Here is a 25,503-nt window from a genome sequence, read left to right on the forward strand (position 1 = left end):
CCAGCAGCCCGACTGCTGCCCAACATCACTTAGAGTAGCTGCCTGTCTGGCACAGGACTCAATTCAGATGTTACCTTCTGCAAGTGGTTCTAGTTTTCCTAGATGAGGGCACAACACCATGATTTTCTTCTTTCTGCTTTCTATGTACATTTCTTATTTGCATGTTTTCTCCCATTAAACTGCTGGCTCCTTGAGGGCAAAGATTGTTGTTTTTGCCTTTCTGTGTATCCCCAGCACTTAGAACTGTTCTAGGCATTTCTAATAAATGCTTGTTGACCTCTAATTGACTTTCTTCTGGTTTCAAAACATGAGTTGATACTTCCTGCTTGGAACAACTCCTTTATTTACTCTCTTGATCCCATCCTGGGGCAGCTAGGTGGTGCAATGGATAGAGTACCAACGCAGGAGTCAGGAGGATCGGAGTTCAAATCTCACCTCAGACACTTGACACTCACTAGCTCTGTGACCTTGGGCAAGTCACTTAACCCCAATTGCCTCATCCTGGGTCATCTCCAATCATCCTGATGAATATCTAGTCACTAGATTCAGATGGCTCTGGAGGGGCAGTGAAGCTGGTGATGTGCACAGCCCTCCCTCATGCAAAACAAAGTCAAGTGCAAGTCATGTCATCATTTCTCTGATGACATGGTCTTCTTCAGTAACAAAGGACGAACACATACACACACAACTGCCACTTTTAGCACCACAGCAAGTGATCACCAACAGTGAGCCCAGCATGGGGCAGCACCACTGAGTGGTACAAGCTGCAATACTTTGATTCCAGTCCAAGTTGTACTCAACAGCATTGTCACACACACCAGGCTGGGCAGCCACGGGGGTTGAGTAGGCCCAGTCTCAGCAAGAGTTGGAGCAGACATTCTAGGGAAATGATCCAGATGTACAGCTATCTGGTTCACTACCAGTCTTCAATACAAGCAGAAATGGACTCCAGTTTATTTTATTTCCTTATCTTAACTTGCACAAACACATTAGTCACCTAAATTGGTGCAATAAAATTTCAAATTTAAATTAGCTTTCCAGTCAGCAAATAATCTGCAGTTCGAAGAATTCACAAACTAAGCAACAATAGTTATGAAGGTAAATCTGCTTCCAAAAAAACCAAATCATAATCTATTTGCTTTGGAGGTGCCCCTATGCAAAATCTTAAAAATGGATCACCTTGATTTGCATGGAAGAGCAGAAATTCATGTTAATATCAGTTTTATGTAATTGTGACTGATGTCCCCAACTTTTAAAACATTAAATTCAAGCATGTACCAATGGTTTAACTACATCTAGTAAATATTTTGACAGCCTAAAAAAACCAAAAGATTCTTTAAGAACATGCTTTCATTTGTGTAATTCCTGAATTTTTTTTAAAAACTGGACCTGGTTGTTGAAACCAAGACACCTACCTGGGGCCATATGTCCAGATTAAGATAACATAATGAGTTACATCTGAATTATGTTCAACTTGGTAGAAACAGATTTTCCCAATTCTAATCCTAATTTGAAGTGTGAAAAAGGTCTGGGGTAAGCTATCATTCATCCAAAGGGGCATTGCTACATTGTACTTGAGGCCCTTAAAAAGACCTGCCTGGTATGGTCCTGGTGGCAAAGGAGTATAGAAAGAATTATGATGGCCCCAACGATACCATTTTTAGGGCTGTATCTCAAAGGGATCATACAAATGGAAAAAGGACCCACATGTACAAAAACATTTGCAGCAACTTCTTGTGGTGGCAAAGAATTGGAAATTGAGGGGATTGTCATCAATTGGGGAACAGCTGAACAAGTTGTGGTATATGAAAGTAATGGAATACTATTGTGCTATAAAATAATGAGCACAGGAACTTCAGGAAAACCTGGACTTAAATGAACTGATGCTAAGTGAAGGGAGCAGAACCAGGAGAATATGCTACGTACAGTTACAGTCATATTGTATTTTGACTAACTTTGATAGACTTGGCTAGTCTCAGCAATGCAAGGTTCTAAGACAACTCCAAAAGGCTCATGAGGGTAAAGGCTATCCACATCCAGAGATGGAATTAGAGTCTGAATGCATAGTATTTGTTCTCTGTTTTGTTTCTTCTTTCTTGTGGCTCATTCCATTCATTCTAATTCTTCTTTACCACATGACTAATGTGAAAATGTTTAATATGAATGTATATATAACTTATATCAGATTGCATGCCATCTTGGGGGAGAGGGGAAAATTTAAAACTCAAAAGCTTGTGGAACTGAATGTTGTAAACTACAAATAAATTTTAAAAATTTATAAAAGAACTATGATGGGCTCTAAAAAACATAAAGCCACCCTTTCTTTTGTATTTGTCTGTGCAATATAAAAAGATCTCTAAATAACAAATGAAAACTATCAGGTTTTTCCTAGGAGATTTTCCCTAAGATTCTTGGAAGTAAGGACAGATAAAACTTCAAAGAATCAGAAACCTGAACTTATTTGCAACTCAAAAACAATCATTTTCATGAATCATCATCACATTTCACCAACAGTATGCAACTTAAATAATATTTATTAAATTTACTATTTACACAATTTTTTCAAAAAATTTCACACTCCCAAACTAGATAAGGAAATTACTTAACAAAAAGAAAGTCAATCTTCAAAATAACTAGTGATTCTTAACAGATGCAAACAGTAAAGGATCTATAGATTCAATATAACCCAGTATGAGTGTTTATGACTTACTCTCAAATGATCTGACTTGGCACATAAGTTTTGGGAACCAACTAAAGCACAAAGAGGTTAAATGATTCATCCGGGGTCAAACGAGCTGTAAGTGTCCCATGCAGTATCTGACCCGCACTCTATCCACTATACCTGGCTGCCTCTATAAATAATACAAATGAAAACTAATAAAAATGCAAAAATGGAAAAAATAGTAATTAAAATGTTTTTTCCCAAAGGAAGAGAATAAAAAAATTCTTCCAAAAAGTAAATTGCATGAGATTTAACTAATATGGATTAGAAGTCATCCCAGAAAAAAATGTACAAAAATAAAATTTTAAATAAAGTTCACAAGTCGTGTGAACATTCTTTAAGAGTTTCATACACAAGGTTCATACATGGTTCCATTTTTAGTACATCACATTTAGAGAAAATAAGTTAACACAATCATCTGAATTGGCTGCCTACACACTGGACAAGGCTTATTTCTCTTTTTCAGCTTCTTAGCACATGTAAAACATGCCATAAGATGTCCTGTCCTTCCATGAACAATGCATCCATTTTTAGGTCGGCTCTGACAGATGACACAGGGCTCTACTGTACTAGGGGGAAGAATGGATTCCACACTTGCTTCTTTGTCTTGCACTTCTTCCCTCTCAAATTCTCCAGCATCTTCCTGACTACTACAGATGATACTTTTAGATGTCGATGGCTGAGAATAATCCTCACTTTCTTGGGAGTCTGACATCTGTACTATTTTTTCATCACTTTCCTCAACACATGAATCTTGAGAGTCATTCATTTTATTTTTCTTACAATCTGGAACATCAAAGCCCTCTTCCTCCCCTTGCGTGGGGCGTTCTAGTCTGCCTTTATCTGACACGTCACCTTTCCCCTCAGAAAGCCAATTCTCTCGCAAAGCCCAGCATCTATGGCAACGTGGTGGAAGTGGAGGGTTCATTTTATCACAGGAAGTACACTTCCAATAGTCCTGCAATGAAAAAAGAAGTAGAACTAGTTTCAATAGTTCTTAAATAACCAGAAATAACAATGCTAGTCATGCCAATTTATTCAGCTTGTTTGTTAAAAATCAGGTTTTGCAATAAAAAGATTTGGTAGCTTATTTTGTAAAACATTTCAAATTCTACCCCATCTTTAACTCTTAGCAACTTCTCCTGAAACCTGAAATTGTGGGTAAGTGGTCTTTTCACCTTTTGGAGATTCTGACGTGAGGCATTCTATTTCTCTTAGTTGTAGACCTTTTTTTAATAGGAATCCATCCTTATCCGTATCTGTCAGGAACCATCTGCTACCATGTCTATTTTGATTGGGTAGTATTCAGAAGAATATGTTTTAACTATTGCCCCCCCCTCCCCCTTTTTGTAAAATAGAGAGTAATGCAATTTATAGGAAACTAGCCAACTTACATTTGTAGCCAGTTCCCACCTTACAAATGATTTTTGTTATTTTACAAATCAGGTTTTTTTGAAAGTGAAAATGAATGTCTTCATAGAAATATTGCTAGAAACAGAAGTTAGGTTCCCAGGCCAAACTCAGAAAAGTCTACTTTATAATACAGCCTAATTAATAATACTAGATATTGAGAACACTGAACAATGGAGAGGTGGAAAAGGCTGAGAGGATGGCTGGAATTATGAATGAAAATCATCTAATGGATCCCCCTCTAGTTCTCTTGCCCTGTGGAGAAGGTTAACCCTAGATGAAACCTGTCTTTGACATCTTCATTACCATTGTACTTTCTCTCATTTCTCCCTCTATGTATCCTAATGTGATTCCCCCTTAGCATTTCCTTATATTATCCTCAACTCATATGTGCCCGCCAATGTTCTTCATGTCCCCAAATTACCTATAATCCTTTCACTCTAAACAAAATTCTTATTTCAAATATCAAGCTGTGTTAGGAAGAAAACCTAAATTAAAAGAAATTAATTCTGAGCCTCAGCAAACCTCCCAGGAGTGATAGCTCCATTTTTTTTCAAAAGGCTTGCAAATTCAAACGAATCCCTGGTAGTCATTTCAGGGACAAAGTGAAATGAAAATATTTAGTAAGCATATGTTTGGAAGAGAAAATATTTTGGAATGGGTACAGAGGTTACTAAACAGTCTGTTATCTTTAAGTTTGTCAACTGCTTAGCTCTAGAGAGCTAAACTAGAGAAAGAAGCCATAGTAATTCAGCAGTCTCTCTTCTTAACACTAAGCCTAACTTTTACTTGTTTCTTATGCCTCGAAGATCTATGATTTCACTCATGTGAGCATATTCTCACTGTATTGACGTACATATGCTGCACCTTAGCACAGGGTTTCCGACTTATCACTTCTGGTGATAAACTTCTCTGATCTTCAGAGATCTTGGGTTGATCTTGAGAGAACAGACTAATAGTGCTTCACTTGGCCTAGACTTCTCACCTTGGTAGGAATTTACTAAATTTGCTAAAAAGTCTGAGTCTCACTGGAATAACTTGAAAATTCAGGATTACCTGAATTATATAACAAGACATTAAGCTAGGATTTTAGTGAAGGTCCCTCACTACCATCTTATGAGAAACAATACAGAAAACAAGTTTCAGTAAAAGGCTTTGTCTGCAGGTTTGGTGTTTGTTGAGATGGGGTCAAAGAGAGAAGCAAGAGAGAAACAAAAAGCAACCTTCCCTCCTGACTCTTTTGTTTCTGCTAATAATACCAAACTCTCAAAGGAGTGGAACCACCTCTGACTCCCCCCATTTCCTTCTACCCCCAAATTCAGTCATTATAGTCTCCTCATACTTCCTCTGAAACACAACATCCAAAAATTCTTCCCATTCTTATTGCCATTCAGGATCTTTATTATCTAGAGTAATGAAATGATTTAAACGAGCTTTCCACCAATCCATCCTGCACATTAGAGCCAGTGTTTCTCATGTCATTTCCCTATTCAAAAGCATCCAATGGTTTTCACTACCTACAACATAAAAGTCCAGACTCCTCAGCCCACCATTCCAAGGCCTCCACAACAGACAATATTTAATAAGTGAAGTATTAACAGTGAACACAGCATTGTGCAAGATCCTGAGGAAGGTATGAAGTTTAGAGAAAACATAGCCCTCACAGAGCTATTCTAGAAGAGGCATAAGACATACATACTACTAGAATGCAAAAAAGTACATAAAACACTTGTGTATTAAGGAAAGATTTCATAACCAAGTGCTATGTAAAATTTGAGGGGAGAAAGTCATTGAGGGGAAATTAGAAAAATCTTTATGAATGATGAGCATTCTAAACTGAATTGGAAAGGATAGGTAGAAAGTCAAAAGTGAGGAGGAAGGGAAGGGAAGAGAATAAGCATTTATACAGCACCTACAATACGCCAGGGGCTGTGCTAAGCACTTTACAAATATTATCTCACTTGATCTTCACAACAACTCTGCAAGGTAGGTGCTATTTGTTATCCCTATTTTAGAGTAGGGGAAGACTGAGGCAAGCAAAGATTAGGTGATTTACCCAGGGACACAAACCTAATAAGTGTTTGAGAATGGATTTGAACTCAGTTCCTCCTGACTCTAGTAAACCCTCTATTCACTGAGTCACTTAGCTAGATAGACATGCTAGGTAGAGAAAATGGCTTGAACAAAGGCAATGAGGTACAAGACACATTCAAGAGATACCAAATAATCCAGTTTAGCTGGAGCATTGAGTCCATGAAGGGAAACAGTATGAGGTACAGGTAGAAAAGTAGGGTGATCAGTATATAGATTCATATTCAGCACTTTTTGTGATGGTAAAGCAGAGTGTCCATCAAACGGACAATGACTAAATTGCAGTACATGAATGTAATAGTATAGTGTTACACAATAAGAAATAGTAACTATGAGAATAACTTAGGAACAACTGCATAAAATGATACAAACAGATAAGTAGAACCATACATACAACTACAACAATGTAAATTAAAAGAAAAAAAAAAACCTGAACCCTGAGTCACTAACAAACCAATAAGGCTCAGTCTGAAGAGAAGCTGGAGATAAGGGCAGAATGATGCAAACAATGTCAAATGCAGTTATAACTGATGGGTGAAAGCAAAATTCTTGACCAGTCAGGCTTAAGGACCAGAGCAGAGGCATCAAACACAGAGTTCACTGATGCACCACAACGCTTCCAAGCACTCCCTGGAACCAGAATAAAATGTGCCTGGGAAATGTTACAAAATAAATAAATACAATAAAACAGAGGTAACATAAGTCAATAAGTAGCCCACAGGGATCTTGATGTAGAAATCGGTGGCCCCTATATTTAGTCTGACACCAATGGACTTTAAAGCACATCATCTCACAAAACCAAGCATGCCCAGTGTCTACAATGCTATCTTATAATATTAAAATGGAAGTCATAAAAGAATGTTAGGAAATAGTTTTCACTAAGTTCTTTTAAAATCATAACGGTATATGTTACTGTTTCTGTTAGGATGAGATAAAACTATTGCTAGATCTACTATGTGACTATGTACTTCAAAATTTTTATATACAGTATGTTATATGAAACAGCTTACTCAACTTGACTTCAACTATATCAACATTATGAAGTCATTTTAATTTTCTAGTTTTTGTCTTCCAACATTACAATGAAATTTAAAGTTTTCTTTTCAAGTCACACAGTATTATGGTGTTCTTACAGTTCTCAAATACCTTTGATCTCAATGATTTGGACATTCCCTCTAACAGAAATGCACATCACAACTCATCCAGGCCTTGCACCACATCCTTCCCTAAGTTCACCATGGGGGGACAATCTTCCTTAGAAGTTGTTTGGCACAAGGATACTGAGTGCTGTGTCATCCCCCTGCCATCCTCTGTCCTCAAAATGTAGCAACCAGGCCACCTTTTTTAACCTTTTTTCTTATTCTACATACAAAGAGAGTATTTGAAGTCAGGTAAACACAGATATCCCCATGGTGTATACCTGATTTTATAATCTTTTCTCTTCTTTAGCATATGAAAATACACTTTACTACTAATCTATTCTTAGAAGGAAAGAATAACTAGCAATATTAACCAAATAAGAAGCTAAAACAATAGTTTAACAAAATCTTCCTCAACATCAGTTAATTAATGAACAGGAAATCCTAAGTGTGTGGCATAAATGTGAGCATTTAACAAAAAAATATTAATCACATTCCAATAAACAACATATATGTAGCAACAGATGACTGCCTTAAGTCATTAATGTATATTGTAATGTTAAAAATAAAGTAAATTCCACAAATTTTTTTACTTCTTACAAAGTGGATATACTTTTCTAACCCTACTCTAAATTCACATCTCACTGTCATTTGCTTTTGTATCGCAGGAAATCAGAATTTTATACTTACAGCTAAGGATATTTCAGGATCTTCATCAAACGAGTCAGTGTCACTATCCTCTGCCTGATATAAGGTTACCTGGGATATCTAAAACAAGGCCCAACAACTCCATTAATACAAACCTATTACTTCATTTTATCTAAACAAGTTCCCTAGATTTACTAGAAGTGGAGTTTCGAAAATGAAGAGCTGACCCACAAGCAAACAGAAGCACAGCACTGGAGCTGAGCAGAGCCCAGACAGGCTCCGCAACTTGCCAAGGGCAAGTAACTTCACCTTTCTAAACTTCTATCTACAAAATGAGAATGATACTGCTTGTGTTAGCTACCTCTCAGAATTACAAGGTAAACAGACTTTTCTTTCATGCGTGAAGGGTGATGAAGACAAAGATAAAGAAATTTCTGGAATTTTAAATGAACCAATACATTCAAAAATTGGGATTAACATTTCAATTTGCTGTACAGAATGCACTAAAAACAAGGAAAACACTTCACTTATTTCTTAAGCAGGTATGTTAAAAAAAAAAAAACCCACCTCATCATCTTCATCTGTGAGTTCTTGTCCTTCTTCATTGTGGCTATAATCTTCTGAATCAATAGACTCAACTTCAAACTCAACACTGAATTGGTCTGAAACTGAATCATCTGAATTTTCACTTAATACACCAGTATCAATATCCTAAACAAAAGAAAAGGAATTTTAACTCAAGCAAAAAAAAACGATCCACAATTTCCTAACTGCTCTCCCTTACTTGTCCAATCCCGCCCCCACCTTAAAATCCAATCAGCACATCAAACTAATTCTTCCAAAAAGACTTTGTCATTTCCTTACACAAAATTGGACAAAACCTAGACTCCTTATCCTGACATTCCAGGCCTTCAAAAACGCTAATATTTAAAGCTCTTCTTACACTTGATAACCTCAAAATGAACCATCCTCTCCAGGCAGACTGTCCCTACCTCCAAGCCTTTGCTTTAACCTTTCCTCCTATTTGAAATGTTTCCTTCTTCTCCTCCCCAACCACATCCCACTCCTCCACAGTCCTTGAGGGTCAGCTCAAGTTCCATATTCCTGGAAAACCTTCCCAATCACACATCTGAAAATTATTTGTCTCCTTTGAATTACTGAATTACAGATGTACTATCTAATTTTCCCAAAAGATTATGTATTTGAGGACAAAGACTGTCCTCTATACTTTCTTAAGGCCTCCCCCACAGAACTAGCACATGACTTGTGCACACTTGGGTCTTTAATCTGTTGACTTAGAAACATAAACTTTATACAGCTTAATAAACAGGATTACAGGTTGAATTTGGAGAGGTAAAAGAATGGTCCAATTCACATAATTCTAGCACTTACCAGAGGGCTTGCCCAGAAAATACAAATAACTGGCTATGTAAAATAGTCTAAATTTGAGACTATTTATAAAAAATCCTGCTAAAGGTTCTCAATTTTGAGACAACTGCCTTTCCCAGCTATCTCTGAACATTTCAGAAATCAGGAGAAACTAATGTTCATCAGTATTATGTGCCTTATACAAGGTACAGCTTAAAGATGAGTTTTTGGACTCTGAGCCAAAGAGCTATTAAATTTGTTAACCAAGGCAGGTGTGACAAAGACCCTTACTGTGGAATGAGATCTAGTCACATAGCTGAGTGTAAAGAATTGGAAGTCAGAAAAACTGAGTTTGAATCTTAGGTCAGTCATTAACAACCGAGTGACTGTAGGCCAATCACTTAACTGCTTAGGTTTCAGTCTCCTCATCTGGATTATGAGGTCTACTAAAATATTTCTAAGGTCCCTTCTTGCTTCTCAATTCTATCAACTATGAAAAATGCAAGTAACATCTTCTTGAAGAAATCAATGGAAACTATATGACACTCATTAACCACCACAGCTTCCACGGATTTTGAATCTTTGCACAGAAAATGCAAGGATCACACTTAAAGAAAATACTTTAATGAGATGATCAGCCAGTCCCTAGCGGATGCTGCCATATCCCAGAGAAGGCAGAGGTGGAATGGGTAATTGTTTTCAGTATACCACTTCTTTAATCAATCATCCAGATGTGGCCGGAGACACGCTAGAAGCTTGATTATAATTACATGGCCATATGCTATTAGAAGTCCACATTCTTCATTTGTAACACAGTCTGATTATGGCACCAGCAGCTATACAATTCAATAATATAGCACTGGCACTTATGAAAATAGTACCAAGTTTGTACAGCTCCAGTCCTAAGTGCAGCAGGTGAGGACAGCCAGTTCAGTAGCCAGCATGACTGATGTCACATTTCCCTAGCTTGGGGGAGAATTCCAACCAATGAATTTACCAACCCTCCCTCAAAGAAAGCCTTTCCTTCTTTTCTCTTCTCCCCTCCCCTGCCCTTTTGAATCACTATGATTTGTCTGTTATACAGATGAGTTAGAATTCACTTCTAATTTTTCCCTGACAAAAATGATTCCAGCCAGGTTACAAATTTTGAGTGTGTAGCCATATAAAGAGAGTTTGAGGAAATAATCTTTTTAAACTTCTTGCATATTGAGAGAATTTTAGCCCTTAGTTAAGAGAATAAAATATTTTAGGCAATTTAATCCTAGCCTCTTTTCTACACTACAAATTTTGGAAGTAGAAATGAAGGTTTAAATACATAACAAGGAAAGAATGCTGCTATGCTCTAATCTGATTATTTTACTGGAGGGCAAAGGTGAAGATGGGCAGCAAAACATTTGCTATTATTTCCTAAGTTCTTTAAGAAAAGGCAGGAATTAAGAAATTTTAAAGAAGTGCCTCTCAGGAGACTGGCCTGCATATTGGACTTACAGCTGATCGCATGTTAAAGGAAAAAAGGAGTAACCAAACTCAAGGTAGGATGAGTTTGCTGATTCTCCCCAGCTAACATCCACCTTAATAGATCAGCCTAATTAGATACCTACCTTACCAAGGAATGGAAGAAAAACATTTAAATAATACATAAATGTGTTAAGCTAGAAACTGGATTACTGTACTTCAATTATTGCCAGAATCGTAAGGTGATTCTTAGATGTCAATTTAAAACCATATATTATTTTCTACGCTATCTGAAATGCTGTATCTCAGCTACAAGGTGGGTGCTACATATGTCAATCATACTAAAAGGAATCAACAGTTTCCAAATGTCTCATATATACAAAAATATTGACAACAGTGCTTTTAGTTAGTAACAAAGAACCAGAAGGAAAGAACATCCTTATATCTTTTTATTCAGAGATTTTAAAAAGATAACAATGGTTCACTGAAGAACTCTGTGTATACCTTTTTAATCTCTGCAGTTTTATAACTGAGCTGAGTATTATTTCTCAAATATTCTTTTGCAACTCAGCTTTTAGAATTTATAAAGCATTTTAAAAGGGAAAGATTCAAAACGACATGCATTCAATTCACTATCTATTTGCAAGCTGGTAGGCATTTCCTATTCCTAATGAAGTATGCTGCCTATGTGACTTTCTTTGGCATAAGACATAAAGGGCAGACTCTCAATCTGGCAAGAAAAAAATTATGCTTTATGTCTAACGCCCAACAAATTGACATCAGTGGGAGAAACTGAAAACATCCACTTTGACATTCTAACTATTAAGTATGAATAGAATACATAAAAGAGGTCACAACTACATGGATGAGCAGCTTATCAATAAAAAAGCTGGCTGTGTTTGGTTTCATTGTATACTCAAATTATTTCAAAAGATTCTCAAAATCAACATAAGCAAATATACCACCATGAAGATAACTAGCTCATGTCGCAATATCTACTACAGAGAGTAGTAGAGAAATTCTACTTAAGAACTTGACAACGTTCTTCAAGATAAATCAATATATACTTTGAAATTCAACAACTTCAATACACAAGTGAACACGGGTAGAAAGTGAAAACTACACTGGCAAATATGGCTTATGATCAAAAAACTTAAAAGCCAAAGTGAAAGTAGACTCCTAAAAATTCTCATACAAATCTTAAGTACAGTCGTTTAGAAGAGCTGGAAAGGCACTAAACAGGGCAAGAAACATTAAAAATTTAAATTTGCCATTTTTCAACAGACAGGAAACAAATCACATCAAATCAGCTGTCTGTGGAATCAGCTGACCAGATAGAGCAGAGGCTGAAGTAAGCATCCAAAAAGGATAAAGGTATAGACACTGCATACAATTACAGTAGCTCCTACAAATCCAGAACATATAAAGTAGACTTAAGAAATTGGATATCACCATTTCTAGCCCAATCTCTCATCTCAATTCTGGTCTGTCCTTAATTATATTTTATTAGCATTTAGGTAAAAGGGATAAAATTGCCCTTATTTCATTTTAATCCGATTCCAACCTTAACACACAACAATCGCACTCAACAAACAGGCTCTCTTTAAGTTCTATTAGTTTTCTAAAAATTCCAGTTCCCTCTTCCTCCCCTTTGAGATCAGTATTAAGAGTGCTTACCCTTTCTCCTCTCTTCCTATTCTTTGTTGTTTGTTCTCCATTTTCTTCACCTTTGATGCTTATACTCAATTTCTCTTCTTCCCTCCTCCCTTCTCCCTCACCCCTAAAACGATCTCCCTAGAGTGATTACATTGAGTTAAACTGTAAAACTCACTTTGGTTTTCATACCTTGACGATGATCTGCCTTCTTGTTGCAAAGCTGCCTTAAGACTGGCTCTCTCCTCCACAAATCCTTGAAATCCCCGTAGACTCAAAATGACCACCTTTTTTGTCTTCAAAAAGATTCTATTAGAAACTTAGCACAAATGGAAAACTAAACTGGATTTGGGATGAAATTTTATAGCTTTAATTTTTTAGAACTAAACTATTTCAGATTCTGTCCTTTTTCTTGTTTTGCTAGAAATGTTATATAATTCAAACTGATGTTTTCTGGTATGAGATGCTTTTCTCAGTGACTTGCAAAATCATCTCTTTATCAGGGCAGTCGTAAAGTCTAACAATGATGTATCTAGGCAAGATTACTTTAGGATTAACTGTTCCGTTAACTTATAATCTGTCCCTCATTTTCAATATATTCTCAGATTTCCCTATATAGTTTCCCAGAATGTCATCTTGGTTTCTTCAGCTTCCAGAAACTGAGAATTCTGATATTCTTTTGCCTTGTTCTGGCTTCCAGATACAATTTATCCAACTGTTCTAAATCTTTGTCCAGTTGTGAAATTTTTTGACCATGTTTCCCTTTCTTGGTTTCTTCAATTTTGTCCTCCAGGGAAATAATTCTATTTTAAACATGTTACCTTTTTCTTCAGATACTTCTAAGCTGTTGTTTCAGAAATCTCAGGAAAGTTCTCATTCAGTTTCTTTTCATTTTATTTCAGCTCCTCCATGGCATTTTTCTTAAATTCATTTCTTCCTTAAATTCCTTTACTACATCCACTGTTCCAATATCCATTGTGTCCTAAAAAGATTAATGCTTCTGTTTTGTATTTTATACATTCTATTTGTCTGATGTTTATGTCTCTACTCTTATATTCATTTTGATTGTATCAGAACCTTTTCTCATGTTTATTAAGCCTTGAATTTTTTCCCCCAAAATTTTTCTCTTGAAAAATGATAGTGTTTTTCACTCTTTCAGGCATTTATTGACACAATTTTTGGCTCATTTGGGATACTGAGAAGGTTCTCCATGGATCTTTTACTCCTCCATCTTCACAGAAGTTCATTAATCACATTTCTTAAAATTTCAACTCCTGTACAACAGTCATCACAACAAAAAAGTGGGGAAAAAAAGCCCATAAAGTATTTCAACCAGCAAATACTCCCTCATTGGCAGGTATATACTACCTCAAATGGCAGCCAAGGGCAATACAAGTTGAATACAAACTCAAACTACAGAAAAATGTTGGAAAACTACAAGCAGTATTACCTCAAAACAATGAAAAGTTGTTAAGAAAACAATCCAACAAAGATGTTGTGAGATCCAGATTAAGCCAGTTCATCCTGAATGAATTTGCAGATAAAACCAGATGGAATCAAACACAAGTAAAATAGCAGAATTGTGAGGATTTTTTATGGTAGTATATCATTCCCATGAAAAAGATAGAAATCATCATATTCAATTCAGGCTTTGTGAAGAAGTGACAACTGTACTTAAACCACAAGTTGGGAGCCATCAGAAATGGCCAATTAGACACAGAAAAAATCCATGCTACAGGAAACAATTCCTGAAGCACTCAAGGATCAATTAGCAGATAATCAAAAGAGGTGAAGATTCCTAAAGACTGAAAAAGTTACGGATTTTGCTCTTACCCCGCTCCCAAAAAACAAAAAGCAAAAATGGGTAGGGGAGAAAGGAAAGGAGGGAATTGAGAAAACAGCAGCAACTAGCACCCCATTTATTCAAATGGTCACAACAGTCCATGCTCACATCAACAGTAACCTCAACAAAAACCATTTAAGCGTTATTTTCTTAGACAATTTTCTACAAAAGACCACAACTTTACAGTCAACTCTATTGACTCAAAGATACAGAGAACACAATACACCACTATTTATTTTTCACTGATTTTCTTCTTTGGAGAATGGGTCTCCTCAACCAGTCCAAGATGGAGAACATACAGCAGCCACTAAACAAGCCTGATCCAAAACCGACTGTTATGGAAGCTTCACTCTGCTCCGTCTACGACCTGCGCCACTTTGCTCCTCCTTAGGCAGCCTGGTGGTCTTCCACTCCCAAAGGCTGACCACACTGGTGCTGCACTTAGCACATACCATTAGCTTCAGCCATACTGCAGCTCAGCACTCCCGAAATCAAGGGGATCCATCAACCTACCCCAGTAGCAAGGATGATAGATGTGCATCATCATGCCTGGCTATTATTCAGTGATTTAAAAGAATATGACTCAAAAAACAAAACAAAACAAAGGAGACTTGAAGTCTCCTCAGAAGTGCATCTGGGAGGCACATATCGAAATCACGTAAGACTCACAGCAAACAAGACATCATGAAAAATATACTTTACATCAAGTCTGAATGAAGGATTCCTTATCAATTACAAGCCTATCCAAATGCTTCTAATCAGATGACTGTACTTTTTGCATCATCCCCTGTAACACTACACAAAACTTCAAATAAACTCACACAAATGTGAGGCTGGTCTAAAAATCCACAATTGGAAAAAAATAGTGGATTAAAATATTGCCTAGATAACGCCCGACGGCCAATCAAATAAGTTTGCCAATGTTTGTAGGATAGGCGTACCAGATGGAGAATGAGCTTGGGCATGAATTGGGTAGGGATGAGACTGGGATGGGTTACATTTGGAAATCAACAGCATGTATTCATTAGTTCTAAATTACCTGATGATGCAAAAGCCTGTTTTAACACCAATCAATCACAGATACCAAATGGTTCTCAATCATAAAACAATGATCATGCATAAGAAGGGAAGTTATCAATGGGAAAATTCATTGTATTCAATAGTTCATAAAAACGAGATGTCTGTAAGATGCTTTGCAAAACTTAAAACACCATGTAAATGCTAGCTGCTATTATCATCATAATCACAAATTATCTAAAGAGCTGTTACCCAATAGTTAAGCAGTCAATATCAAGTTTTCAAAAGAATTACAAACTGTGAACAAGCATACAAAAACATGTTCCAAATCACTATTAATAACAGAAATGCAAAGAAAACAATTCTGCAGTTTCATCTCATACTCAGCAAATCATCATAACAAAAGATGAAAAGAGTCAATGCTGGAGGATCTATGAGGAAGACAGCACTGCTGATGGACCTGCAAACTGGTCCAACCATTCTGGAAAACAATGTGGAATAAAATGTAGGAGAAAAATTCTCCTAAATTGTTCATAATCTCTGATTCAGAGATCCCAATGCTTAAGAGTATAGTCCTGGGGGGTGGAGAGGGAGACAAACAGCTCTCACATACACAAAAACAATCATAGCAACACTTTTTGTGGTTTCAAAAACTGGACCCATTTAGCTGAGGAAACAGTTGAACAAACTGTGGTGCATGAACATATAATATATTATTGTAGCATAAAAATCAATAAATATGAGAAATTTAGAGAAAAAACACTAGATAATGAAGAAATGCAGAGTATGAAATAAGTAGAAACAGGAAAATAATAAATTGCTGTGGTCCAGTTGTGTCCTATTCTTCTTCCTGACTCCATTTGGGGTTTTCTTGGCAAAGATACTGAAGTGGTTTGCCATTTTCTTCTCTAGCTCATTTTACAGTTGAGGAAGAAACTGAGGCAAGTAGGGTTAAAATGACTTGCCCAGGGTCACACAGCTAGTAAGTGTCTGGGGTCAGATTTGAACTCAGGAAGACGAATCTTCCTAACTCCAGGCCTGGCACCCTACCCACTGTGCCACCTAGCTGCCCAAAAAGCAATATATATAAAAATGATAAACAACGTAAATTGAAACTACACTAAAATAAAGCCAAACACAAAAAATTTAACGATCAGTATGGGCTCCTCCCCTTCCCAAGGAGAAAATAAATATATTTCTCTTCTTTCTCTGAGAAGATAAGGAACTGTGGGTTTGGAATGATGTAGACTACTGTCAAAAAGTTGCTGACAGTAGTTTTATTTACCCATTTTTCTTTGTTACAAGGCAGGGCTCATTGTATATATGTTGGGAGGGAAGAGGAGCTATAAACTGAAATGGTGGCAATGTAAAAACATAAAAAATCCATAAAAGTCATTATTCAAAACAATTCAGCTGTACTTCAAGGCAAGGTTTATTTGGTTTATCCCTTTACTAGTGAAAATGGATTCTTCCCTCAGTTGCCATCCCCCTTCTCCAAACAGCCCCCATGTCTCTTTCCCCCAATAATGTTTTCACAATACCTAGATTAAATCCCTATTTGCCCTAAAAATCAGCCCCCCCCTTCTCTCAGTTCTGACCCAGGAAGGCTGCCCTACTCCTCCTGTCTTTATTCTCTCCAACCCCTAAATCTAGGAGTAAAAAGGACCTTTGACAGGCTCAGCATACACCAATAATCTACAACCCTTTCCTTTTTCTCACAAGGCCTGCCCCTTGAAGCGAGGGTAGAATTTTGGGATCCAAGTCGGAATGGGTAAATTTTGAGCCCAGCTTCTAATAGTTCAATGAAGGTAGCCTGAGTTTGAATGGAGCAATGAGGGTTCCAAATTCCAACAGACTGATCAAGGCTCTGAGTTCCAATAGACCAGCTGAAGAACAGAAAAATAAGTCATAAAAACTTCCTACTATCAGTGAAAGGAAAAGTATCCAAGGAGAGGTAGCATGGAACTTCTTAACCTTTTTGTATCATGCCCTCCAAACCCTGGCAGTCTACTGAAACCCATGGACCCCTTCTCAAAAGAATGTTTTTAAGTAATTAAGGAAAATGCTAAATTTCATTTGGAAATTAGTGAAAATAAATATGTAATTCTTCCCCCATCTAAGCTCATGGACAACCTGAAATTTATCCATGAATACCAGCTTAAGAATCAGTAGTAGACAGAGTTGGTCTCAGAACTCAGTGTCCCAAGCAATTCCATATGATTTTAAGTTATAGAACAGTTGCTAATCTGTATTAATAGAGGAAGCCTCCTCACCTGGGACTTTACATCAATAAGATCACAGGGTAAGACTACAAAAAAGAAAAAAAAGACCCAAGTGTCCTGGCACAAGGAGATGATAATTACACTATACTATGACAGACATGTCAGACTATATTGGAACTACTATATCTAGCTCGGGGTATGACATTTTTTGAAGAAATGGTGAAAAGTTAATATTCAACCAGGAGTAGAACTGTAACAGGAGGAGTACTCTAAATCATTGTATTTTTCATTAAAGGAAATAGGAATGTTTAGCCTAGAAAAGATAACATTTTATAGGGGATATGATAATCTTCAAACACATGAAGCATTGTTATGTGAATGCAAGATCATAATTGTTTTGCTTGACCCCCTAAGACAAATTGATAAAAAATTACAGAGAGGTCATTTCAGTACAAACTAAGGGAAAAAAAATCTCCTAAAAATGAGAATATTTAAAAGTAAAATGGGCCAACGTAAAAACTAATGGATTTTCTGTCAGAGGAAATCTTCACTTAGGCTAAATGATCAATGATTAGGCATACTGGAAATAGGATTCATGATTTGGAAAGGAGTTAGATTAGAGGATCTCTAAATTATTTTTTAACTCTCAGCCTATGGTCCCCTGATAAATAGTATAAAAGACTGTGTCAAGGATATTTATTATAGTTACATAGTGAGACAGCCAGGAAAAGTTAAAATAACACAGCTAATTTCAAAGATAAAAGACACTGGCCTTCAGCTAGATGGATAAATTGGATAAAGTGGAAACCAAAGCCATGATTTATATCTCCCACCATGCTCAACACACAGTAGGTACTTAATGAAATGTGATAGATTTCAATAAAAACCAAGACTGATACTGTCCTACCATACATAATGTCACATCCGTATTTCCTTCCTTCCAGTTAAATCTGCCCTTTTTTACTTCCAAACCTACCACGTCACCTATGTGGTAGGTGTTGAAAATAATGGACAATGACATACTTGCTGGTGGCTGAAACGTATAGGCATTGCCTTAAATTATGATTAAGCTTTCCAAGAAAATACGCAAATTCTAGTAACTGAAAAAACTAGGAAATATACCAGTTATGGTGCTCAGACTCATAGGAAGAGCTACAAATATCTAGGTTAATGAAATTTGGGGGGTTCTGCCCTGGCTTTTTTAACTTTTACAATCACTAAAGTAGAATTGCTACAAGTTTCTAAAACCATATAAGCTTGATTCTCTTAAGTATCTTTCATCACATTTAATATTAATTTTATCATCAAATCTCTAACTCTCCATCCCCAAGACTGCATCTAAGTGGATGTTATTACACAGTCGCTCCCCTTAAAGGGAAAATCTTATCACAAATTTAGAAGCCCATACTCCTGTCCTTTGAAAAAGAGTTTCTTTCAAACCCCCTTTACCTACATTTCTGCTGACAAGATAGCTAATCTATCTGAACAAGTGATGATTACCGGACTTGAAGGGATTTCTGTTGAGTCACTGCAACCGCTTCGTTCACAGCATATCTCACTTATGACACACAGGGCACAGCTTTCATCAAATGTAAGGGAAATACTATCTGACTTATGTTGTTTTCTGTGTCTTTCACCAGGCAACTCTTCCGAATTTTCTTCTTTTGGTGAAAAAAAGAAAAAACTGTTAATTTATACAATTATAATAATTGTAGAAGGTGTTCTGTGTACCTTTACATTGACAATTTTTTCACCAAAAAGTTAAAATTATAGGCATATGGACTAAAAGGTAACAGTAACATACAAACACGTCTGAAAAGAAACATCTACCAAAACACCTCCAAATGAGTCTTATAAAAGGTCATCACACATATCATTTTTGCAGACTTGTATCTCCACAAGTAATGATTTATAAAATTCACTAAAGAGATTTTCTTCTTTCAACTCCTCTGTATGTTGATAAATATTGTATTCTAGAATATGAACTTTTATCACTGGCATCTCAAAAAATAAAAAAAAATTATTGCTAAGGTGGCTTTAATCATTTCAACTTCTTCAGAATCCTATTTCTTCAGCAGGATATATCAATATAAGTGAGAGCTACTTTTAAACAAAAGATTACCTCCATGATTTAAAACAGGCCAAGATAGTTGCCAATGACTGCAATGACTTGTGCGCACAAGACAAACCATTGAGATGTAAAAATGTTAAAGTTACTAACATTTATTTATACCTTAAAAAAGCAAAATTAAGCTTTATTAACATTTAATAAACAACTTAGTACCAATATCCTCACTCCGATGGGTCACATATCACGATATGTGTGGTGTTCTAAGGGAACAGTGAGAGATATACCACACAGAAGGGTTGAGATTAGTGCCCTCATTCACTGATTTGCTTTCCCCATTATTACAACAAATTGCAGTTTGTTTTCCTGGCTGAGTGGATTTACAGTATTATCTAGGTTTATCTACGCTAACCTTTGCAAAATAGACAAGTGATTTAAAAAGATTTCTGCAAAGAAACTATGGATTGAGGATAACATTAATAATGCGGGAGCACAAATGAACATGAATATGGCAGGGATGTCATTTCTCTTACTCCTTCATCAGCCAAATTACAAAATAAAAATGACAGTACAATGAACTGTAATTAAATAAGACAGAAAATCAATCAAAATCCTTTGAAATTATTCGTAATCTTTAAAAGATGGACCTCAATCCATTATCATTCATGTTTTACCTTGAATTATCAAGATTTTCAAAGATAATAAAGCACATATTCAACTGCTCTCACTCTAAGTATTGCAATTTTATGTACCATTAATAAAAAAAGTTTAACTATTGTCCTTTACCTGTCATACTTTAACTTCTATTTTTGTGTTTTTATAACGTATGTAACATATCAGTGCAATAGTTTCATGTAGCAATTTATATGACAGTGTACTACGCTGAGGGTATATACTCAAATGTTTTTACAGAAGTACAATAACAGAAGTACAAAATCAATAAAGCATAAGTGTTGTATAAGCATATTTGTGATTCAACACATTTCTAATTTTCTCCTTTTACATTTTCTATTCAAAGATATCTTCATTTTTCATTTTCTCAAATGAAAAGTTACCTGTCACTGGGAAAAACTATACTTAAGATGTACTGCAGTAAAAATAAAACATTTTAATGAGAAAAAAATGAGAAAGAATTTAAAGAAAATAATTAGCCAGCCTTAAATAAATGAGCCCATATCATATATCAACAGAGAATGAAAAGAAAGAACAGAGATCCATCCACTTAACAAAGGAAAAAAAATCCTTCAAGCAACCACCATCAATACAAAAGTTAATTTCAAGGGAGAAATGAAACAAAATTTTGAATCTAAGTTAAATATCACCATGTACCTGCTTCACTATGTGTTCTCCTTCTGGATGAGGTAGTTGGTCTAGTATTCAGATTTGGTGATGGTTTCTCTTCCTGCCATTCCTGAATAGACTCCTAAGTATTCAACACAGATGCAAAATAAATACTAAGCTTAAGAATACCAGTCAGCTAGAAGTCAAACAATTTCCGGGGCAAATGAATTACTGTAGTAGAAAATGAAAGGTTAAAGCTCACCTTTTGATCACTTCCGATTTCAAGCTGACAGCTGGCTTCATTTGTTGATGTATCTGGACTAGCAAATTCTTAGGAAAAAATATATAAATTAGGTGTTTAGAAAAGACATTGAATTGGGAAATGCAAAACATGAACCTCTTACAAAGTTGAAATTCTTGTCAAATATGCTCCTAAGAGCTGGCACAAATATATTTCTTTAAAATAGCATTTTTTCCCCGGAAAATTTAGAAATGAAAAATTCGATTAAGATTTTGAGTTAAATTTCAGAGGTTGTATGACCATGGAAAAGTTATTTAACCTCTCTAAACTTGTTTCTTCTACTAAATGGGGATAATAGGATGTAAAGTACCTACCTCACAATGTTGAAAGATTAAATGAGATAATATGAGACACATTTTAAGGGTCAGTCATTATTATTATTAACACAAACATGAAGTGAAACAGCCCACTATGTTCGCATAAATTTACATGTTTTTCTTTGAGAAAACAAGAATATTTAAGAACTCAGAAAATAATATCTGAAGACAACAATCTCTATAGCTCCCTACAAAGGCTTTAAAAATTATTAGAGAAATAAAAACAAGAGAAAAATCATTCCAAATACTAAGTTTTTTAATGCATTAACATATTAAATGTATTTTCGTTTGACAGATGAAAAGTTCTAAAATTTATATTACACAGTGTAATAATTATTTTTGAATTCCTGTATTAGGAGACAGTACCACAAATCTCTATTCTGAGTAACTTTCTTTCAGATAATTGAAACGTGAGGACAGATGGATGGCTACTTTATCTACATACAGGCAATACTGGACCTCTCAGCCATGACAGTAATCAGAGGATATGGGGAGAAAGCTCAGGCTGCAAAGAAGAAAAGTTTGGGAAGATGGAAAGCAGTAGAAGCTCTGGTAAAAGGAGATAGGGGCTGCTGGAGATCCAGGTTGCTTCACAGAAAGAACTTGGAGGTAACAGTCAGGTTCTGACTTACAATAAACCAAAGAGAAGATATAACTGTAAACATTTAGGAAATCACTGATTAAGACTCATATAAATTCAAAATGAATTTAGTAGCTCAAATTTTAATTTTAAAGTAAATTTTCTGATATTTTAGAAACAAGATTAGGCCCAAGCATATGTAACCATCAAGTTTGTTTTGAGTGACAATTTTACTGAAGTTTTTCAAAGCTATGTAAGTAAAAAGACTGTGTTATAAGGAAGGAATGAGGTTAACAGATAAAGTAGTATGGTACAGTGAGAAGAGGGCCAGGTTTCAAGTCAGAGGACTTTGGTACACATACTGATTGTGCTATTGTGACCCTAAGTAAGTTATTGCATTTCCTTGGGCCTGAGTTTCCTGTAAAATGAAAGGCATCTACCATGCCTTTGTGGTCCCTTCTGGTTCTAAGTATACAATCCCATGATCACAGCTTCAGTGAGCTTTTGGTGATAGCTTGTATCCTAGTAGAAGAAAGTAGTCTTCTTACTTCCTCTATTTCTAAGCCCTATGGAACTGCATAAATAATCTAGGTCTAGACCTAAAAACTAGTCTGCTTTTAAGAATCTGAAACTGAAAGGAACTCCCTATTTTTTTTTTAAACTTGAATTCTTTTTTATTAGATTTGCATGAAAGTAGGCAAATACAATGTGACTAGCCTTTTAGATTGCACTCCCATCTTCAGCCAGCATTTCATTCCCATTTATTTAAGATATTGTAAAGAAATCTGAAGGCAACTGTCAGATTTCATATTCTTAATCTTGTGTTCATACCCTGAACATAAATAGGAGAATTTGGAGTCAGAACTTAGAAAGGAATATGAGTTTAGTTTGGAGCATATTGAGTTTGAGATGTCAAAAGAACATTTAAATGGAAACATTAATATACAATTTTGTCCTTCAGGTAAAATTGTTACTATTACCTCCTCTCTACTCTATAAGGAGGTTGGATACACTGTAGATTAAAGACAGACACTGAGAAGGCTGGAGATAAACTATTCAGTGGTCTCTTACAGCATAATAACTATTTTCACAAGATCCTCTTAGACAAAAGGTATCTTTACTACTCTAACTGGGACTGGCATATAACCAGAGTGACCCTGACAGCATTTCTCCAAATGAAAAAGCTGATGAACCTGCTTCTTGAGAGCCATGATGATTTGTCAGGGAAATACCTCATAGAGATCTTCGAGTATATGTAGAGATTCCTGTCTCCTAGTTTTTGGATTGGCTGTGTACCTAGGAACTCCCTATTTTACACACAAGAGACTCACACAAATTTCACTGGCCAAAAAACATCCTTGCCCTACAAATTAAGATTGATTTCAAGGTAATTTCCACTCCTTATACAAGACTTAAGGAGTTATGTCTAAATTCTGTTTGTTTCACGGAACAGGAAATTCCCTCATCTAGAGATGCCATATGCCCAAGGTTTCATTTAACTTCCATAACTTTTTCTGCCAAATATGACAGCACTCGAGGGTAGCACTCCTAACCTACATGTTCTTCTGAGATGAAAAATGAAATTGATAGTTATAAAGCCACCAATAGCTATTTGGAGAGTTCACTGTAGCTTCTATATTATAGCTACAAAGAATCTGGGAGCAAGGACAACACACAGGCAAATATGTATGCAAAAATCGAACCCAGGAAAACTCTAGTTCCAGGCCAGCCCTAATGAAGTGGGCAGATTCAGTCACAAGTAATCCCTGAGCAACTTATAAGTTTCAAAGGCATAGGCAGCATGGCACAACAGAAAGTACACTGAAACTGGAGTCAGGAAGACCTAAATTTAAATCCTGTTTCTGCCACTAAGTAGAATGTGGTCATGGGCAATCATTAACCCGTCAGACTTCATGGCCAAAGACAGACCCAGGCACATGCAGAGCTACTGTGAGGTTTAAATGAGATAACAATATTTAAAGTGCTTTTTAATCTCAAGCATTATATAAAGATCTCAATTATTATTATCATCTTTGTATTCTCAGAGCCTCTCCCAATGCCCTTTTTTTTTCACACAGTGTGCTTAATATTTGTTCATTTTAATTGAACATAGAATATGTCTTCTCTTGCAGCTGTGTCTTCGGATGACCTGGGAAGAAGCTTTGGTTTCTTCTAGATAGGAATTTCAGGTAGAGGCTGGGGAGCAGGTATAAGGCAGAAATTCAGGTTTAGTGATTCCTAATTTCTAGTCAGTGCTAAAACCAACCTGATTTCCCGGGAAAATCTTGAATTAACAAGGCTATGCTGAAATAGAACCACACACTGGGGACAGAGAAGCAAGTTATCATTTACTCAGACACAATGATCTATGTGGTACTCCGTTAGTATACCAAAAAGATACATACTTATTCAATGGTCTCATCCAGGACCACTGATTATTATACTATTAACCAGGACATAAAATCCACTTTTCAGTGTTCTAAGTTCTAGCTATATTGATTACCTCTACAAACCAAGGACTTCTAAATTACTCAACTTTCAAAATAAATCAATAATTTCCAACTTAAAGAAGGTCATGGGTAATTTTAAATTTATACATAACTGATTTAGAAGCTATAAAATACTACATAAAAAAAGTTTCTTTGTACTGTTCCATGAAATTATTCCATCAAATTATTAAAACTACTACTCCACATAATTAATTCTGCATTTAATGAAAACTAGTTATGAAATGCTAGAATGTAAACAATTCAAAAAATACTTTGGAATTCTTTCAAAATCAACTTACCTTGTTGATTGACTACTATCAAGTTTCTAGAAATCATTGCATACAATCTCCTGGTGGGGGTGGGAGAGAGATAAAAAAATATGTCTGTGATGAAAAATCTGCATAGCGGTTGAATTCAAATTAATATAATCCAAGATTTAAATAGTTTCAAACGGAATCAACATATTAGGGCCGACAGAGCACGCAAGTGACAGAGTTCAATGCTCTCTTAATAAAGAACTGACCTCTCTTAATTAGTACTAAAGTAAGCCAACAAAGAAGACAATTTTATGAGTCCTAAGGATTTAGAGAACTATATCCTTCTTAGTACTATTTCTTCTCGATTTGTCAAAACAAGGAAAAAAACATAATCTTTCTCACAGAGAAGAATCCAACCTACAAAGGAATTGTATTCATTTCTATTTTATCATTCACATTAGGCTAATCACTTGATGTTCTTGTTTTATTAGTTTAACATCTACAGAGGAACCAAGGATCACTTTAGTAACTAGGCACATGTAAAGAACAGTTGGTGACTACCATGCATGTCATTATTACATATTTTCTAGTTCCCAAAAGAGAAGGAAAATTAGCATTACCAGCTAGTTGCCTGCTAAAATG

At 35.8% G+C, this 25,503-nt stretch overlaps 1 protein-coding gene across 5 annotated transcripts in view; it reads right to left on the reverse strand.

The window, feature by feature from the left end:
• Nucleotides 1-2,516: 2,516 nt before the first annotated feature.
• Nucleotides 2,517-25,503, reverse strand: part of LOC140516643 (E3 ubiquitin-protein ligase Mdm2-like) — a 29,275-nt gene continuing 6,288 nt past the window's right edge. For all 5 annotated transcript variants that reach the window (XM_072627644.1, XM_072627645.1, XM_072627641.1 and 2 more), the window contains 7 exons: nt 24,904-24,953; nt 21,180-21,247; nt 20,966-21,059; nt 19,069-19,229; nt 8,578-8,721; nt 8,053-8,130; nt 2,517-3,680 (listed from right to left, as the gene is read on the reverse strand). In XM_072627644.1, the coding sequence (XP_072483745.1) occupies nt 3,114-3,680; nt 8,053-8,130; nt 8,578-8,721; nt 19,069-19,229; nt 20,966-21,059; nt 21,180-21,247; nt 24,904-24,953 (1,162 nt within the window). In that variant the 3' untranslated portion in view covers nt 2,517-3,113. The remainder of the gene's footprint in view (nt 3,681-8,052; nt 8,131-8,577; nt 8,722-19,068; nt 19,230-20,965; nt 21,060-21,179; nt 21,248-24,903; nt 24,954-25,503) is intronic.

The sequence above is a fragment of the Notamacropus eugenii genome, chromosome Y (assembly GCF_028372415.1).
Source record: "Notamacropus eugenii isolate mMacEug1 chromosome Y, mMacEug1.pri_v2, whole genome shotgun sequence".
Taxonomy (NCBI): Eukaryota; Metazoa; Chordata; class Mammalia; order Diprotodontia; family Macropodidae; genus Notamacropus; species Notamacropus eugenii.